Source organism: Calidris pugnax, unplaced genomic scaffold (genome assembly GCF_001431845.1).
Source record: "Calidris pugnax isolate Ruff unplaced genomic scaffold, ASM143184v1 scaffold256, whole genome shotgun sequence".
Classification (NCBI taxonomy): Eukaryota; Metazoa; Chordata; class Aves; order Charadriiformes; family Scolopacidae; genus Calidris; species Calidris pugnax.
Window position 1 is genome coordinate 388,445 of NW_015091079.1, and position 16,261 is coordinate 404,705.

At 51.8% G+C, this 16,261-nt stretch overlaps 1 protein-coding gene across 1 annotated transcript in view; it reads right to left on the reverse strand.

The window, feature by feature from the left end:
- Nucleotides 1-16,261, reverse strand: part of LOC106896991 (formin-like protein 2) — a 93,671-nt gene that overhangs the window by 17,768 nt on the left and 59,642 nt on the right. Inside the window, 5 exon segments of the mRNA XM_014957337.1 lie at nt 1-45; nt 453-768; nt 1,860-1,961; nt 3,957-4,106; nt 8,593-8,703. The exon segment at nt 1-45 is cut by the window's left edge and continues 5 nt beyond it. Coding sequence (XP_014812823.1) covers nt 1-45; nt 453-768; nt 1,860-1,961; nt 3,957-4,106; nt 8,593-8,703 — 724 coding nt within the window.

Here is a 16,261-nt window from a genome sequence, read left to right on the forward strand (position 1 = left end):
GCGGCGGCGGAGGCGGCATCGGCACCGACACGGGACCGTTTTGCACTGTAAAAAGAAGGAAAAACGAGGTATTTCCAAGAACACCGATGGAAATATCACAAGCACGTGGAGAAAAAGTCACAACATCCACCTTGTTCCTTCTATACATCTCCTCTCCACCACTCTACTGGCCCTAGTGTTCATTGGAGCCTTCACCAAACATTCAGTGCATTAACACAGGAGGAAATCACCCTAACGAAAGAAGTTAGTGCTTCTTCTACCCATGAGTGACCCATGAGTGGAGCCACCCATGAGTGACAGCGCTGGGGACCTCAGCATCCTCGGCTGCTCCAAGGTGACCTGCAGGCTCGTTACAACTCAAGGTGGTTCCATCAGCATAAGGCTGATGGGACTGTCCCCAGCACAGCCAACTCCACCTCCAGCCCACATCTCGGGGACTAAACCCTTCTCACCTGCCTCAGACGCCGCTGCTACGGTGGGTAATGGTGGTGGAGGTGGTGGCAACGGTACTGAAGATGCAGCTCCAGCGACTGGCGCGACACACGTGCCAGCCCCGGCCTCTGAGCCTGCTGGCACCATCCCAGAGGCCAGAGCGACCGGGAGGATAGAGATGTCACCATCACCTTTCTTCTGGATCTTAATGGTCCCCTGCTTCTCCAGTTCATGGATCTTCTTCTCCAGTGTTGACTGTCGCTGGATGGCTTCTTCTTTCTCTTTCACCATTTTCCTCAAGGTGTGAACCTGGGTATTTGCATCTTTGTAGATCTCCTGAGAGCGCCACAGAAACAAGGGGTTTGCACTTGTACTCACGAAACACAACAGCAACAGCAGAAACGTGGAACAGCCTGACGCGGGACGGTCCCGGCACCACCAGGCTCTATCTTACAAACAGCTTTGGTGCAAACCATGAGTCTTTCTTGGTGAGGAAGAATGAATTTCGTGTTTTTTCCATGCCAGCAGCCAGGCTGTGGGCAGCACTGAGAAATCTCACCTGTGGGCACCAACCTCTGGGGGGACAGAATTCCTCACCATCACTTTTTCATGATGTCTCCCATTTCTTAAACATCTAGTGGAGGTGTGCTACCTCGACTGTGACTTTAACAGAGAGCATCTGATGCCTTGCTGGTTGCTCTACCTATCAGCAGATGTTGGCCCGTAAAGGGAAGCAGGAACAAAGCTCCTGATATGGAGGGGAGAAGCACCACACTTTGGGATGACATTTAGGCTGAAGTTAGTTAACATTGCACTAATAATTTTTGTCGTACACCAAGGTAATGAGTCTAGATTGGGCACAAAAAGCTGGCCGTGCTTGACAGCACAGAGAGAGGGCACTGGCTGCTAGTGCAGCCCAGGTCTGCAGGACTCCATGTCCACCTCCAACACCCCTCGGATTGGCACAAAAAGCTGGCTGTGCTTGACAGCACAGAGAGGGCACTGGCTCCCATCCTGCTGCTAGTGCAGCCCAGGTCTGAAGGACTCCATGTCCACCTCCAACACCCCTCTGCAGCCAACCACAGGTGAAAGACTCCGAACAGGACTCCATGTCCACCTCCAACACCCCTCTGCAGCCAACCACAGGTGAAAGACTCCCAACAGAGATGCTGCAGACCTGTACCCAAGATGCTGCAGACCCGTACCCATCTCATTCACCAATTTGCTGGCACGTCCAAAGAGCTTTATGTCCATCTTTGAGTACACACACTGGTAATTCTACCTGAAATCTGGCCCAGGTTCAAAATCAGGAAGGTCCCAGAAGTCACCTGCCCGTTAAAAGAGCCATTGCCTCCCACCCACCAAGGGCAGAGGAGATGGCTCCCCTGAAGTGTGGCACCCCGCCAGGGCTTCCCCCTCACACTTACCCGAATCACATCCAGTTCTTTGTTTCTTTGCATAAGTTGTTTTTCCAGTTCCACAATCTTCGCCATGGCTTCGTTCTCCGTATCTTGGAGTTTTTCCGATAACTATCATTCGTAAAAGAAACAGATGATATAAGTGGGTAACAGCAGTTTTCTCAGCCACAATGTCAGGAAGGCTTGCTGAAGCAATGGTAGGTAGGAAATTATTGATATTCCACCAAACCCTGAAGTCTTTCTTGGTAAGAGAGTGGGTTCCTGCAAGTGACTGGGGAGCACTGAGTGCCCTGATGAAGGTTTCTCTGATGATGAGGTCTATCACCAGCAGCACCCCGGCCGGACCACGGCTATGAACCTGTCCAGGTAACAGCCTACTCTATAATATAGCACTTAAAATGCAATTATTTTCATATTAAGCCTGATCTGAAACCCTAAAACCCCACAGAACACAACAGTGGCACCGTTGCAAAACCAACAGCTGCTGAAATGGTGGAACCTCTAAACCCCACCTCTCACAATGAGGCTAATTTGATTAGGAATTAATGAAATTATTTATATTTTTTTTTCTGGCATGGTCTTTCGCTTAATTTTTATTTTTTGCTGGCCCTGTAAGCCTGAGATCCGTAAGCTCTGCAGTTCTTGCTGGCTTTTTCCATCACCACCGACCACGCCAAGGCAGGCGAGGCTGCAGAGGTGGTGAGGTGGCACCAGTGGCTGTGGTTTGGAGACACAACTTCTGCAATTCTATTATTAGTCTTTCTGTCAACACATGACAGAGAATCACGTCCATGCTCTTGGGATGAGTCCAGTTTATGGAACAGGAGATCAGAAGCAAGCCTTTCAAAATGTTCCACTCAAGTAAACCAGGAAGTTTCTAACCAGCTAAAAGGAGTAGATGCGGGAAGGAAACAGTGCATTTCTACTGAATCACTTGTCTCCAGCTGAAGGGCACCTCAGAGGGGCAAATACTGCACAGCAAGTTGTTTTAAGAACCTATTTCATAGAATCATGGAATCATTCAGGTTGGAAAAGACCCTTGGGATCAACAAGTCCAACCATCAACCCTACTCTACAAAGTTCTCCCCTACACCATATCCCCCAAAACTACATCTCAACGACTCTTAAACACAGCCAGGGATGGTGACTCCACCCCCTCCCTGGGCAGCCTATTCCAGTGTCTGACCACTCTTTCTGGGAAGAATTGTTTGGTAACAGTCTAAACCTACCCTGTTGCAGCTTGAAGCCATTCCCTCTTGTTCTATCACTAACTACCTGTGCGAAGAGACCAGCACCAACCTCTCTACAGTGTCCTTTCAAGCAGTTGCAGAGAGTGATGAGGTCACCCCTCAGCCTCCTCTTCCTCAAACTAAACAGCCCCAGCTCCTTCAACCAGTCTTCATAAGATTTATTCTAAGTGATGGCATGGGAATGGTACGAGAATGATGACTGTCCCGGTTTGAGGTAAAACAGAACCAATTTTCTGTTCAGTAATTTTACTTTTTAGTTGGGCCTCTTCTCACGATTTTTTTTTTAAGTATGGAAAAACACTTGGATTTGACAAGTCTTCATAAGATTTATTCTAAGTGATGGCATGGGAATGGTACGAGAATGATGACTGTCCCGGTTTGAGGTAAAACAGAACCAATTTTCTGTTCAGTAATTTTACTTTTTAGTTGGGCCTCTTCTCACGATTTTTTTTTTAAGTATGGAAAAACACTTGGATTTGACAACTGCCAGGCCATGTTTTCTGGACTGAAGTCATTGACGCCAAGAAGGTACGGGACAGAAAAGCCATGAGCAAACACTGAATTGAGCAAACACTGAGTGTCTGCACAGTGCTGGTTTTCAGTCCCTTCCTTCTGGAGCCCAGTAATGTCTTTTGAGACACTGAAGGGATGGTCATCTGCTCTATTTACCAGCATTGCATCGCTGAGGAATTTGCAATTTTGAAGGTAAATTAGCTTCCCCAGCTCATAAGGGAACTCTGTGCAGAGGCTCTGGGCACCAAGGGACTCCACCTGGAGCACCTGTTGACTAAACCATGCAGAACACGAGGTTTGAAATATAAGTTCAGAGACAAAGGTGACAAAGGGAGGTACTAACATGGGAAATGTTTTCTTCCAGTTCTTCGACTCTTTCCAGGGCTGCATTCTTGGTTTCGGCATCCTCCAGTAGAGCTCCCACGTCAAAAACGTTATCCAGGTACGCCTGGATTTGCACCTGCAGTTTGTCACTCTCCGTGTGTTTGAGTTTCTGCAAATCCAAGGAGACAAGGGTGTCACTTGGTAGGGGCTGCCTGTCATGGGAGGAGGGGGCACAGACAGCAAACAGGGTGGGAGGGCGGTGGGAGCTCAGGGCAATTCCCTCACCCCAAAAAAGACACCTCACATGTTAACGTTAGCTGGGGTCTTAAGTCATAAATAGTCATTTTTTTAAGACCAAACATTGAATCACAGAATGATTTGGGTGGGAAGGGATGGGAGGAGGGGGCACAGACAGCAAACAGGGTGGGAGGGCGGTGGGAGCTCAGGGCAATTCCCTCACCCCAAAAAAGACACCTCACATGTTAACGTTAGCTGGGGTCTTAAGTCATAAATAGTCATTTTTTTAAGACCAAACATTGAATCACAGAATGCGGGAGGAGGGGCACAGACAGCAAACAGGGTGGGAGAGCGGTGGGAGCTCAGGGCAATTCCTTCACCCCAGAAAACACCTCACATGTTAACGTTAGCTGGGGTCTTAAGTGATAAGTAGTCATTTTTTTAAGACCCAACATTGAATCACAGAATGGTTTGGGTGGGAAGGGACCTTCAAGACCATCCAGTGCCACCCCCTGCCCTGGGCAGGGACACCTCCCACCACACCAGGTTGCTCCAAGCCCCCTCCAACCTGCCCTTCAACCCCTCCAGGGATGGGGCAGCCACAGCTTCTCGGGGCAACCTGGGCCAGGCTCTCACCACCCTCACACCAAAGAACTTCTTCCCCACATCTCAGCTCCATCTCCCCTCTTTCAGGGTCAAACCCTTCCCCCTCCTCCTAGGGCTCCCCTCCCTCATCCAGAGTCCCTCCCTAGCTTTCCTGGAGCCCCTTGAGGGACTGGAAGGTTGCTATAAGGTCTCCCTGGTTCTTCTTTCTGGCACCTTGTCCTTGATCTTGCTGTGCCACAAATCCAATGGAAGAAAGAAAATGGTGTTTTTCTCACTCTGGATGTGTCGTTGGGTGGGAATGCCCCAAAGCTGCCATAGGAGGTGAGAACGAAGGGGCTGTGGCAAGGTGCTGTTGCCAAGGCAGGTCACACTGTGCCAGCCAAGCTGAGCCAGCTGTGGTGTGAAGGTCTCATGGTGGGGTGTTGGTACCTGTGTTGACAGAGGATACTACTGCTTTCCTCTGTGCTTGGCCCAGCCCTGGGACGGTGTGAGGCTGGTGGGGCCAACCCAGCTGCTGCCCACGGTGGCCACCAGCTCTGTGGCCGGTAGGCAGAGGTGAGGCCACCACTTTGGGTTCAAAGCAGCCAGCGTGGCCCAAAGTAAATGCTCCCATCGCTCTGGCTGACCTGGCTCTGAGTCTGCTGTGTTCAAAATGAGGGTGTTTTTATCTCCAAAGATAACATCAGAGCAGGCTTTGAACTCCTCTGCCTGTTCCTCACGGGCTGCAGGGCTGGTGGCTATACCCCTGGGACCCCAAGCAGCCCCCATGCTCAGTATCACCCTACACAAATACTTCTTGCAGAGAGCAAAGAACCCTCTCTCCCGGGTACAGAGCCAGCAGGGACAACCCAACCCCTCACCAACAGCCGCCCCGTTCCATGTCTGCGCTCCCAAGGGCAGGGACGGGGAGAAAAACACAAGAAAGGGAAATATAAAAGCAGCTTTCTCCTGGAAGCCAGCATTTCCCACGGGACGCCAGGAAAAGCCTGGCTGTCAGGAAACTCGACGGAGGATTTTCATCCCGTGGAGACGGAGGGGTCCCCGGCAGCACGGGGCCTACACGAGGCCCATGGCTGGAGGTCGGGGACGTGGCGCGGGCAAGGACGGCTGTGGTTCATCCTCCCTTTGTTATCCAGCAGAGCTACAAATTTAGCTCCCGGGGTGTAATTGCAGTCAGTTGCAGCTGATTTTCCTTCAGCAGGGGTGGCTCCAGGCCACAGCCCCCAATCAGTGGCCAAGGCACTGCATTTTTAGCCGAGACTATAGAATCACAGAATGGTTTGGGTTGGAAGGGACCTTAAAGACCATCGAGCTCCAACCCCCATGGGCAGGGACACCTCCTGCTAGACCAGGTTGCTCAAACCCTGCTCTGCCCTCCCAAAAGCTCTCGGATGAGGGGGTTTAAGGAGGTTTAAGGCTGGGCTGGGCAGCACTGGGGGACATGGTGTGGAGTCTCCATGGCCACAGGACCCTCTGAGGCCACCCTGCAGCCCCAGGCAGGATGGGGTGGTGGGGACACGGGTGGTACTCACATCCAGGTACTCGTCCAGGCCCAGCTTGGTAAACTCGTACTGCAGGTGGACTCTGAAGTTCATGTCCTCCACTGAGTGGACAACGATGTTGATGAACTGCATGCAGGCCACCTGCAAGGAGAAGAGCTGTACGTGAGAGAAGGCGACGGCACGGCCCCGGCTGCCCCCCGAAAGCCCTGGCACAGGGTCGGAGCGGGCTCTCCCGGGACCCCATGGGTCAGGCACAGCCAACAACCACATTTCCTTGGGGTTACTACAAGGGGAAATCAGGATTTGCTCATTCTGCAGCTTATTTCCAAGCCGGTGCTGGACCCAGGCTTAACGGGGTGTTTGTCTGCTGTGATAAAGGCAAACACGGGTTCCAGAAATTAAGTCATGTCTGCAGAGTCCACCTTTATTGCGTGCCGGTGAAGGCTTTCCATGCCAGCTCGCAGGGCCAGACATCGTACAAGCACACAAGCTCTTAACAAAACAATGCTGTTTCTGAAACAGCCCGTAAAAGTGAGATTAATTTTGCAACTGGAACCCCCGAGCTGAGGAAACGGGACTTTCACAGAAGGCGCTTTGTTGTGTGCAGAAAGCATATTTCCAAAGCTGTGGTTTGGTAACCGAACGAGGGACCAGATCATAGGAGTTGGCATCCAAACGTGTCCCAACACAGTGAAGGAAAGGCAGCGTCTCTCGAGCGAAGCGGGTCGTGAGCAGCAGGAGCCCTGGGGGAAACCTGCAGAGTGGCAGGAATTGGGCTACAAACCCCAAAAGGTTTGTTTGCCCTTTATTTGAATGTGGGACACGGCCAAACCCTGCTCTGCACAAGCGCCCCAACCCTCTTTGAGCTCACAGATGACCACGTCTGGCACCTTCTGAGCTGCTTGAAGAGAGGGTTTGACTGCTCCTTGCTGGGTTTCTGAAGGACAAAAGCCCATCCTGCTAGAAACACCGTGACAGGGGGAATACCAGCTTCTCAGCATCCACTGAGATGCTTCCCAGATTCCTAGAGCAAAACTGAAAAGATAATATTGAAGCAACCTGATTTTACCTGCAGGACAAGCCTCCAGGAGACCCCACGTCTCTGGGTCATTCTGTGGGCAGAAAGAGCTGAAGGTCACTCTCCGGCCCCCCAGTTTGCTACAAAAGATTGGCCAATTCTCTATGATCCACTACAGGGCCCAGAGAATAAACCTGGGGGCAGGCACCTGCTGCATGGTGGTCTTTGGCTACAGGTCTGGCCGGGTTGTCCCAGGTGGCTCCTTTCAGCCAGAGTTCCTGGCAGCCACTGAGCTGCCGTGGGCGGTAGGCAGAGGTGAGGCCATCACTTTGGGTTCAAAGCAGCCGGCATGGCCCAAAGTAAATGCTCCCATCGCTCTGGCTGACCTGGCTCTGAGTCTGCTGTGTTCAAAATGAGGGTGTTTTTATCTCCAAAGATAACATCAGAGCAGGCTTTGAACTCCTCTGCCTGTTCCTCACGGGCTGCAGGGCTGGTGGCTATACCCCTGGGACCCCAAGCAGCCCCCATGCTCAGTATCACCCTACACAAATACTTCTTGCAGAGAGCAAAGAACCCTCTCTCCCGGGTACAGAGCCAGCAGGGACAACCCAACCCCTCACCAACAGCCGCCCCGTTCCATGTCTGCGCTCCCAAGGGCAGGGACGGGGAGAAAAACACAAGAAAGGGAAATATAAAAGCAGCTTTCTCCTGGAAGCCAGCATTTCCCACGGGACGCCAGGAAAAGCCTGGCTGTCAGGAAACTCGACGGAGGATTTTCATCCCGTGGAGACGGAGGGGTCCCCGGCAGCACGGGGCCTACACGAGGCCCATGGCTGGAGGTCGGGGACGTGGCGCGGGCAAGGACGGCTGTGGTTCATCCTCCCTTTGTTATCCAGCAGAGCTACAAATTTAGCTCCCGGGGTGTAATTGCAGTCAGTTGCAGCTGATTTTCCTTCAGCAGGGGTGGCTCCAGGCCACAGCCCCCAATCAGTGGCCAAGGCACTGCATTTTTAGCCGAGACTATAGAATCACAGAATGGTTTGGGTTGGAAGGGACCTTAAAGACCATCGAGCTCCAACCCCCATGGGCAGGGACACCTCCTGCTAGACCAGGTTGCTCAAACCCTGCTCTGCCCTCCCAAAAGCTCTCGGATGAGGGGGTTTAAGGAGGTTTAAGGCTGGGCTGGGCAGCACTGGGGGACATGGTGTGGAGTCTCCATGGCCACAGGACCCTCTGAGGCCACCCTGCAGCCCCAGGCAGGATGGGGTGGTGGGGACACGGGTGGTACTCACATCCAGGTACTCGTCCAGGCCCAGCTTGGTAAACTCGTACTGCAGGTGGACTCTGAAGTTCATGTCCTCCACCGAGTGGACAACGATGTTGATGAACTGCATGCAGGCCACCTGCAAGGAGAAGAGCTGTACGTGAGAGAAGGCGACGGCACGGCCCCGGCTGCCCCCCGAAAGCCCTGGCACAGGGTCGGAGCGGGCTCTCCCGGGACCCCATGGGTCAGGCACAGCCAACAACCACATTTCCTTGGGGTTACTACAAGGGGAAATCAGGATTTGCTCATTCTGCAGCTTATTTCCAAGCCGGTGCTGGACCCAGGCTTAACGGGGTGTTTGTCTGCTGTGATAAAGGCAAACACGGGTTCCAGAAATTAAGTCATGTCTGCAGAGTCCACCTTTATTGCGTGCCGGTGAAGGCTTTCCATGCCAGCTCGCAGGGCCAGACATCGTACAAGCACACAAGCTCTTAACAAAACAATGCTGTTTCTGAAACAGCCCGTAAAAGTGAGATTAATTTTGCAACTGGAACCCCCGAGCTGAGGAAACGGGACTTTCACAGAAGGCGCTTTGTTGTGTGCAGAAAGCATATTTCCAAAGCTGTGGTTTGGTAACCGAACGAGGGACCAGATCATAGGAGTTGGCATCCAAACGTGTCCCAACACAGTGAAGGAAAGGCAGCGTCTCTCGAGCGAAGCGGGTCGTGAGCAGCAGGAGCCCTGGGGGAAACCTGCAGAGTGGCAGGAATTGGGCTACAAACCCCAAAAGGTTTGTTTGCCCTTTATTTGAATGTGGGACACGGCCAAACCCTGCTCTGCACAAGCGCCCCAACCCTCTTTGAGCTCACAGATGACCACGTCTGGCACCTTCTGAGCTGCTTGAAGAGAGGGTTTGACTGCTCCTTGCTGGGTTTCTGAAGGACAAAAGCCCATCCTGCTAGAAACACCGTGACAGGGGGAATACCAGCTTCTCAGCATCCACTGAGATGCTTCCCAGATTCATAGAGCAAAACTGAAAAGATAATATTGAAGCAACCTGATTTTACCTGCAGGACAAGCCTCCAGGAGACCCCACGTCTCTGGGTCATTCTGTGGGCAGAAAGAGCTGAAGGTCACTCTCCGGCCCCCCAGTTTGCTACAAAAGATTGGCCAATTCTCTATGATCCACTACAGGGCCCAGAGAATAAACCTGGGGGCAGGCACCTGCTGCATGGTGGTCTTTGGCTACAGGTCTGGCCGGGTTGTCCCAGGTGGCTCCTTTCAGCCAGAGTTCCTGGCAGCCACTGAGCTGCCATAAGACCTTTCCCAGCTGACCTGCCCAGTTCTGCCTGGTTTTGGAGGAATCGTGGCCACAGGGACATCTACAGATACATCTTCCCATGTAGACCCCACCCAGCTGTTTCCAAAATGACTTTATAACCCTAGACAATGCAAAGTTGTGAGACTGAAAGCAGCGATAACTCCAAGGAAGATGGTCTAAAGATTCGTCCAGGAGCTCCTGCTATGCCTCGTCCCCACCTCTTGGTGTCTACCCATATCTTACACAAACAACCCCATTTAGGGAGCTGGAAACCAAACTTCAGTCTTTGCAGGACTCTTTTCCAGTTCCTGTGGTGATCCCCAGTTCCTCCTACAGCTGGTACTGGCCTTTGCCAGCAGGACCCCGCTGTCCCGTCCCACCACCCAGAGCCAAATTCCCCTGTTTCAAAAGAGCTTTTGTTGTACTTGCTACGTGAGGGCCAAATTCTCATTTCCTTCCTCAGCTCCTTACGTACACAACTGAGGAATTTATCAAAAAGTCAGAGAAAACTAATCTAAGGGAGTTGCTTTCGAAATGAGGTAAGTCAACAACAGGAACCTTCTCTAAAAAGACTTCTGCCTTTTTGGTGCTCGTTCCTCCCTGTCCATCCACGCGATTAACCACAGCCCCTTCCAGCTCCACCTTCCTGGGCGCCTCTCGCCTCCTCCACTGAGGGCAGCAGGAAAGCCCACTCCTGCAGGAACAGCTCTTTGTTTATCCTTAGAAATCCTTGAATTACTCCAGCTTTAACACCATGGCAGCAAGCTCCTCTGCCTGGGCTCCCACCAGCACGAGGAGCTCGTTAGGGACAGATGGTGACAAACGGGAGGACCCGCCAACTTGTTTGTCGTGAGCTCCCTCCCTCCCGGCTTCAGGCTTGTCATACAGTCAAACCCTCAGCGGGTGGAAAAGCCCCAAAGACGCAGATTTTATCAGTATTTGGGCAAGTCCTGAAAAATAAACCCCCAATTTATCCTTTTTCAAGCAAGTTTCACCACGACCTCCAACCCCGAGAGGAGAAGGGAATTTTCTCATGAGCCATCCAGTTGAATATTTAATATTCACAGCTTATCAGGCTTGAATGGACACACACCCAGATGCATATTCCCCATTACACCCCTATAGTGGCAGCGAGCTCCTCCACCTGGGCTCCCACCAGCACGAGGAGCTCGTTAGGGACAGATGGTGACAAACGGGAGGACCCGCCAACTTGTTTGTCGTGAGCTCCCTCCCTCCCGGCTTCAGGCTTGTCATACAGTCAAACCCTCAGCGGGTGGAAAAGCCCCAAAGACGCAGATTTTATCAGTATTTGGGCAAGTCCTGAAAAATAAACCCCCAATTTATCCTTTTTCAAGCAAGTTTCACCACGACCTCCAACCCCGAGAGGAGAAGGGAATTTTCTCATGAGCCATCCAGTTGAATATTTAATATTCACAGCTTATCAGGCTTGAATGGACACACACCCAGATGCATATTCCCCATTACACCCCTACAATACACCGTTTTATAGCTTAAATAAAAATGAAGGATGATGTTTTAAAACTGTGCTACTCTCTGGCTCCCCAAAATCCATCCCCCCTCCCCGTGAGCAGGGTGTCGGGTGCTGAGGACTGACAAACCTTTCTGTTAAATTACAGACTAGAGCGTGCCTACCCCTGAGAATCCTGAATGTCTACTGTGAGCACCAGCGTGTCCTCACTGGGACTGGGGTAATAAGGAGCAAAACCAACCATAACGTCAGGGAGCAGCTTGGCAACTTGAGTAAAATCTCAGGGATCAATGGAACTCTAATTTTTCTTTTTAAATACAAGAAAAAGTCCATCCTATCTCGCTGACATCACCTCCTTTTTCATTGTGTTGTCCCCTCAAGGGTGTGAGCCTGCCCCGGCCGTCAGTGCGAGCCCGGAGAGTTGGAAACACCCCACTGGGTGCTTTAACAGCCAGTTCCTGGCAAAAAGAGGTATTTAACACAAAAACTCAGCACTAAAAGGGTGTAAGTGTCACAGATGCAGCTGGGCAGACCGGGCAGTGTCAGCGGGTGGGAAGCCCTTCTGCTCTGCTCTAACCTCAGAAGGGGGTCAGGTCAGATCACAGAATCACAAATGACATGGAGTTGGAAGGGACCTCTGGAGATCATCTCCTCCAACCCCCTGCCAGAGCAGGTCCACCCAGAGCTGGATCCTCAGGAACGTGTCCAGGGGGGGTTTGAATGTCTTCAAAGAAGGAGACTCCACCACCTCTCTGGGCAGCCTCTGCCAGGGCTCTGCCACCCTCACAGCAAAGAAGTTCCTCCTCAGGTTTAGGTAGAACCTTTTATGTTCAAGGTTGTGCCCATTTCCTCTTGTCCTGTCCCTGGGCACCACTGAAAAAAGCCTGGCCCCATCCTCCTGACACCCACCCTTGAAGTATTTATAGGGGTTGATCAGATCCCCCCTCAGTCTTCTCCAGTCTCAACAGACCCAACTCCCTCAGCCTTTCCTCAGCAGAGAGGTGCTCCAGGCCCCTCATCATCTTTGTAGCCCTCTGCTGTCCCTTCTCCAGCAGTTCCCTGTCCTTCTGGAACTGGGAAGCCCAGAACTGGTCCCAGTGCTCCAGATGGGGCCTCCCCAGGGCAGAGCAGAGGGACAGGATGACCTCCCTCCACCTGCTGGCCACGCTCTTCTTGATGCCCCCCAGGATGCCATTGGCCTTCTTGGCCACAAGGGCCCATTGCTGGCTCCTGGGCATCCTGTTGTCCACCAGGACTCCCCCCCAGGTCTTTCCCCTCAGAGCTGCTCTCCAGCAGGTCACCTCCAACCTGTCCTGGTGCAGGGGGTTATTTCTCCCCAAGAAAGGTGCAGCACCCTACACTTGCCCATGGTTGACGTTCATCATTGAATAACCTTATATTTAAAAGTTTCCTATTAAAAATAGGACCCTCGTGACCTCAGCCATCCCCGTGCTGTCCCCCCGTGAGCCGGCGCTGGTGCTGGTGGGTGCCAGCCAGAGCTTCCTCCCTCCCGTGCCCCGGGGGAAGCGGATGGGGGTGAAGAACCATGCATATGCACACGGAGGAACCCGAGGTGGTGCAAACTACTGCTATATTTATCAGGAGATAAGGCCAGACGGCAGCTGCAGCCGGTCTCTCCCACACTTCCCTGTCTGTGACTCCGGGGATGTTGGCACAGGGACAAAATCCGCGCGTTTTGGTTATTGCAGAAGCTGCTGCTTTGGCCGCGGCCAAGGAGCACACACACCACCAAAAGGTGACTTTCCTCTTACCTTCACTACTGTACGAGGTGCTTCCTGGAGGTAACTGAATGGAACTGAAGCTAAAAACAAAATGCACGTTGGAATATAAAAAAAAAAACCATCCCACTGTATTGTGGTGATTTCAGGCCAAGGATGAGAAGGCAGATACGTCTCTGCAGGACCAGACATGGTAAACACGGCAACCAAAGCCTGCTGGAGATAAACAGCACTCACCATGAAGTCTATATTGTTGTCCTCATTTCGGAAGTGCTCCATCAGCTTCTCGAAGCGCTGCTTCTCCCCACACACCTACGAAAGAATCGCCACATGTTTGTTAAACCACAACTTGCAAGAGAGAGCATTAAAAACATGCAAAAAGCAGCTTATCCGCTTGCCCAAAACCTCCCCGTCCAGGTTTTCCTCCCCTGGAAATACTCTTCTTCATGACAAGTCCAGCAGAGGGATCACAGGTGAATACAGGCACTGCAGGTACAATCACCACATAAATCTTTGTATCTCTTTTTTTCTCCAAAAAATGTAATCATCCCCACCAATGGTATGAACATAAGGAACAGGGCTGCACCAGGCTACACCAGAGGAAGGCTCAGCCTCTTCCACAGGGCAGAATTGGATTTCCACTGTAATATAATGTAATTAGGAAGGAGAACAAATTACAGGGAGGGGCAAAAAAAAAAACCAAAAGAAGAAGAAAATCATCAGCGGCTAAATGAGGAGTGAAATGCATCAGTGGAACTATCAGCTGGTCAGAATTACAGAGCCGTAACACAGGGGTGTTGGCAGGAAACACAAGCAACTTGAGGGAGAAATGAGATCTAAGATAAAGCAGGTCTCAGGATATTGTTTGAATCTTATTACTTCCCAGTAGCTCCTCTGCCTCAAGACCCTACTTTTCCCAGCGGAAAAATGATGTAGGGCAATCCACGCCAAAATCACAAAATATTGAGTAAATTGGAAGGCGAAAGGGAGCGGAGGTGAGCACCAGGAGGTGCACCCATTTCACCTACTGCAACCCCTCCATCATGCATCCTTTTGGGGTATATTTCTATCCCTGCATGAATGGACAACACCAAACACCTGACCCAGAGTGGCAGGAGCCATGCACGGCAGCCATCCTGAGCCTCGTCCAAGAGGAGATGATGGGACAGTGCAAAGGGTCCAGCACCTTCTCAAATCCACTGGGAGTTTCCTCACATCCTGCACCATGAGTTGACTTCTCATTTGCTAGATTTTGGCATCAAAGCAAGCAGTGAATTCATGAAGAGCACAGGAATGCTCTTCTAAACAAAGTGGTTGGCACTTCCATCCATCCATCCATCCATCCATCCATCCATCCATCCATCCATCCACAACCAGTGCTAAATGCTGCTCCCAGCTTCACTCTCCTCTCACACTGGCTGCTTGCAGAGGGACAGGAGAAGCTCTGAAAGGTCTTGAAAAGCAGAGTCCAATCATCCAGAGTACTTCCCTTCTGCTGAGGAACACAACCCTCGGTGAGCCCAAGAGGCTCCTTCCTTCCTTCCTTAACCAGATTTCACCCAAATGTCCTGGGTGCTCCTCATGAGGAGCAGGGGGGACAGGACAGCAGTGGGACCTCCAACCCTGACTGTTCATTAGGGTCCACCAGCTTCCGAGCAGCACACCCCTCTGAGACATCAGCTGCTGTTTCACATGGAAGAGTAGCTACAAGAAATTAGCCAAGGAACGGTAATTAAGCATTGGCAGGAGCGCTGGCTCTTTAGAACCCAACCTCTGTGGGGCAGGGTTCTTTGTACATATTTCTACATTTGTGTCTCCCACAAGGAGACCAAACCCCCAGTTGGGGTTTCTAGATACTCCCCAAAAAGCAAGTTCTTCACAAAGTACGCATTATTATTATTACTATTCCCACATCAGCTTCCTCTTGCTGTGCCTATCATCTAGCAGGTACCTTCAGGACGACCAAGGCACCGCGCAGACCTCACTGAAGTCACACAGGATTTGGTGGGACCTCAACTGAGCTGATGAGATCTGTGAGCAGTGACCAGAGGCTGCTGGGTGACCTCTGGCCAGGCTTCCTGCTGCCTGTTGCGCCCAAATAAAACACGCTTGTGGTGTACGTGACACATCTTCTGTCATTCCCAACCAAAAGTGCCCACAACGTGGTGGTTATTCGGATATTTGTGGTCAGTACCTGACGTCAATGGGAATGCTGGCACTGGATCTGTGTGAGAGGCCGGGGACACTGGTTGGGATGGATTATTTGATAACATCACCATCAATATTCATGGCCACAATCCCACAAGCTGCAATTAATGGGCTCGGCGCAGCCTCGGGTAGGCAGGAGGCTGAAGACCACGCAAACGCTTGCTGAAGTTGCATTTAAAAGTTTCCAGCTGAACCTTAAAGACTCAGAAGGCAGAATAAACACACTGGAACAGCAGAGCCTGCACCCTCAGGAAAACCGGATTACGCTTGTTGGTCAAGGATATCGTCATGATCTCAAAGCCAAAGGACTCCTCTCTCTCTACAGCCATGAAAATGGTGGTGAAGCATTAAATGCCCTTCACATGTGCTGCTCCACCAGACCCATAAAACACACATGAAGGTCTAAGATAGAGTAAAGCAGAGCCCTTGCAGACCTGCTCTTGGATGGAACAAGTCTCCTCCTCAGTATTTCCTGGATGGGAGTTCTGCAAGGGGTGAAGGTCACCTGACCTGTCTCTCCACTGAGCAGGGATGGGGACCCTGGGACACAGAAAGGACAGGGGAGTTTGGGGAGTCACGGCCACTCACCTTCAGGCTGTAAATCTGCAGCCTCATCTCGGGCTTTTCTTCAGGAGTAATCCTCAGAAAGACTCCCTGCAGCCTCAGGAACTGCCTTGTTGGGAGACCAAAGCCAAACGCCACGCACACATCGCTGATGGCTGGAGCAGCTCCAAGAAGAACTGAGGACAAGCGAGCGAGCCCCTGCCCAGCCTGCCCTTGAACCCCTCCAGGGATGGGGCAGCCACAGCTTCTCGGGGCAACCTGGGCCAGGCTCTCACCACCCTCACAAGTTCTTCCCCACATCTCAGCTCCATCTCCCCTCTTTCAGGGTCAAACCCTTCCCCCTCCTCCTAGGGCTCCCCTCCCTCATCCAGAGTCC